This window comes from Mesoplodon bidens, assembly GCF_964165515.1.
Source record: "Mesoplodon bidens genome assembly, chromosome: 4".
Classification (NCBI taxonomy): Eukaryota; Metazoa; Chordata; class Mammalia; order Artiodactyla; family Ziphiidae; genus Mesoplodon; species Mesoplodon bidens.
Window position 1 is genome coordinate 138,447,140 of NC_138160.1, and position 3,009 is coordinate 138,450,148.

At 42.1% G+C, this 3,009-nt stretch overlaps 1 protein-coding gene across 1 annotated transcript; it reads left to right on the forward strand.

Moving 5' to 3' along the window:
* Positions 1 to 1,691: 1,691 nt before the first annotated feature.
* LOC308615343 (olfactory receptor 10H3-like) lies at positions 1,692 to 2,621 on the forward strand (the record flags this gene model as incomplete). The annotated part of the gene is made up of 1 exon (XM_081230694.1): positions 1,692 to 2,621. The coding sequence occupies exon 1, from the start codon at positions 1,701 to 1,703 to the stop codon at positions 2,619 to 2,621; it is 921 nt and encodes a 306-aa protein (XP_081086820.1). The 5' UTR covers positions 1,692 to 1,700.
* Between the last annotated feature and the right edge of the window lie 388 nt (positions 2,622 to 3,009).

Below are 3,009 nucleotides of genomic sequence, written 5' to 3' on the forward strand. Positions count from 1 at the left end.
TTTGTCCCATGGTGTGTGCATGTGTTTGTAATTTTTTTTATTATTTTGTATTGAGGTTTTGTTAATTTACAACATTATATTAGTTTCAGCTGTAAGTGCAGTAATTCAGTATTTTTACTGATTATACCCCATTCAAAGTTATAATAAGATAATGGCTAGGGCTTCCCCAGTGGCGCAGTGGTTGAGAGTCCGCCTGCTGATGCAGGGGACACAGGTTCGTGCCCCAGTCTGGGAGGATCCCACATGCCGTGGAGCGGCTGGGCCCGTGAGCCATGGCCGCTGAGCCTGCGCGTCCGGAGCCTGTGCTCCGCAACGGGAGAGGCCACAGCAGTGAGAGGCCCGCGTACCGCAAAAAAAAAAAAAAGATAATGGCTATAATTTCCTATATTATACAATATATCTTTATTACTTATCCATTTTACAAGAGTAGTTTGTATATGTTAATCCCAGTCCCCTAATTTCCTCCCTCCCCCCTTTGGTAACCACTCATTTGTTTTCTATTTCTGTGTGTCTATTTCTGTTTTGCATATATACTCATTTGTATTGTTTTTTAGATTTCACATATAAGTGATATCATACAGTATTTGTCTTTCTCCATCTGATCTATTTCATTAAGAATAATATTCTCTAGGTCTCTTCATGTTTCTGCAAATGGCAGGTTTCATTATTTTACTGGCTGAATGATAATTCATTGTAAATATATACCACATCTTTATCCATTCTTCTGCTGATGAGCACTTGGGTTGCTTCCATATCCTGGCTGTTGTAAATAGTGCTTCTATGATCATTGGGGTGCATGTACCTTTCAAATTAGTGTATTCATTTTCTCCAGTTATATACCCAGGAGTGGAATTGCTAGATCATATGGTAGTTCTATTTTCAGTTTTTTGAGGACCATCCATACTGTTTTGGCATCCTTTAACATTAACACATTGCTCAGTGAAAGTTCTATTTCACTGTTGCAGAGATGGCCTAGGCTTGTATCTATGCACAGACCATTTCTCTAAGTTACCTGGTTCCTTTTATTGGCATATGGTAACACATATTATAATCATTGTTTCCTTAAATTCCATTTTTTTTCTGCTTTCAAGAGTACTGCCTAAACTTTCCTTTGGTGCATATTTGCCTGGGATACATTTGTCCATCCTTTTATTTTCAAACCTTCTGCTTATTTCCTTTAGAGGAGTAAATACGTTAATACAAAATATGATGGCAGAAATGAATACCAATAAAACAGTATTAAAATAAATATGAATGGGTCACTCAATAAAAGGACAATGACACTCAGAAAAAAATGTTAGAACCTCAATATCCAAAAATATGTTTTCTAGAACTGGCACACTATTCAAGAGGATATGACCCTGATCATCTGTGCCTGTCTTAAAAATTACACACCTGGATCTTTTATTTCTTTTCATCACCATTAATAAAAACCCAGGAACCAGACTATGTCTTAAGCACTTAATATACTGCTCTCACTTTATGTTTATCACAATGCTGAATGGTAAGCACTATTACGATTTACTCCATCTTACTGATGAAGATTTTGAGACCCAGACAAGTTAAGAAAGTAGTTATACAGTATAGAGGTCTTCAATTGCCATTTAATCTTATGTTAGAGCCTATGTTTTAACCACTGTGCCTTCATTCTGTTTCTGATCTCACCAGATTCAGCATCCTTGTCTGGTCAGAACTATAGCATGGTGTCTGAATTCATCCTCATCGGCTTCTCCAACTTCCCTCAGCAGCTCCTGCCCACCTTCTTGCTGTACCTGCTGATGTACCTGTTCACACTGCTAGGGAACCTGCTCATCATGGCCACCATCTGGAGGGAGCACAGGCTCCACACACCCATGTACCTCTTCCTGTGTGCCTTCTCCATCTCTGAGATACTGTTCACTGTTGCGGTCACCCCTCAAATGCTGGTTTATATGCTCCACCCACCACTCCCCACCACCTTTGAGGCCTGTGTCAGTCAGATGTTCTCCCCCATGTTTGGCTTCACCCATTCCTTTCTGCTCATGATCATGGGCTATGACCACTATGTGGCCATCTGCCACCCCCTGGGCTACAATGTGCTCATGAGAACACGTGACTGTGCCCATCTTGTGTCCTGGTGGTGGGCTGGTGGCTCAGTCGTGGGGATGATGGTGACCTTGATTGTTTTTCACCTCACCTTCTGTGGGTCTAATATGATTCACCATTTTCTCTGCCACGTGCTTTCTTTCTTGAAATTGGCCTATGGGAAGGAAACAGCTTCTGTCACCATGGGTGTGATCCTTGTTTGTGTCACAGCCCTGCTGGGGCGCTTATTCCTCATCATCCTCTCCTATGTCTTCATCATGGCCGCCATCTTGAGGATCCCCTCTGCTGAGGGCTGGCACAAGACCTTCTCCACCTGTGTATCCCACCTCACCATAGTGGTGGTGCACTACGGTTTTACCTCCATCATCTACCTCAAACCCAAAGGCCCCCATTCTATGGACAGTAGCACGATGGCCACCACCTATACAGTCTCCACCCCCTTTCTTAGCCCGATCTTTTTCAGCCTCAGGAATAAGGACCTGAAGAGCGCCATAAAGAAAAGCTTCCACAGAACATTCTGTCCCCTAAGCTCCTGATGGCCAGTTTGGTGGTATGGAAGTGTGACAGATGGTTTGGGTTTAAATAATGCCTGTCTCTACAGAACTGTTGTAATGATTCAGGTCTGTAAAACACCCGCACTCCATAGGAGTTTGATGCATACTAGCTATTTGTTTCTCTCCAATATTTCCCTCTCTTGCCTAGGCTCTATCACCATAACCTCTTATTTATACCAAGTGAGATGAACTCCATCCAATTATCTATGCCTAAGAATGTGTTATCTATCTATAGGCAGGTGGGGAGCACCACATGGATGTGTCAGGACCCTGATGCATGTGGTTCTTCTTGAATGGACTAGCAAGAGAAGACTTTACCCCCCTATCCCCCAAAATAAGAATAAACAAAATAACCTAAAGATAGTAATAA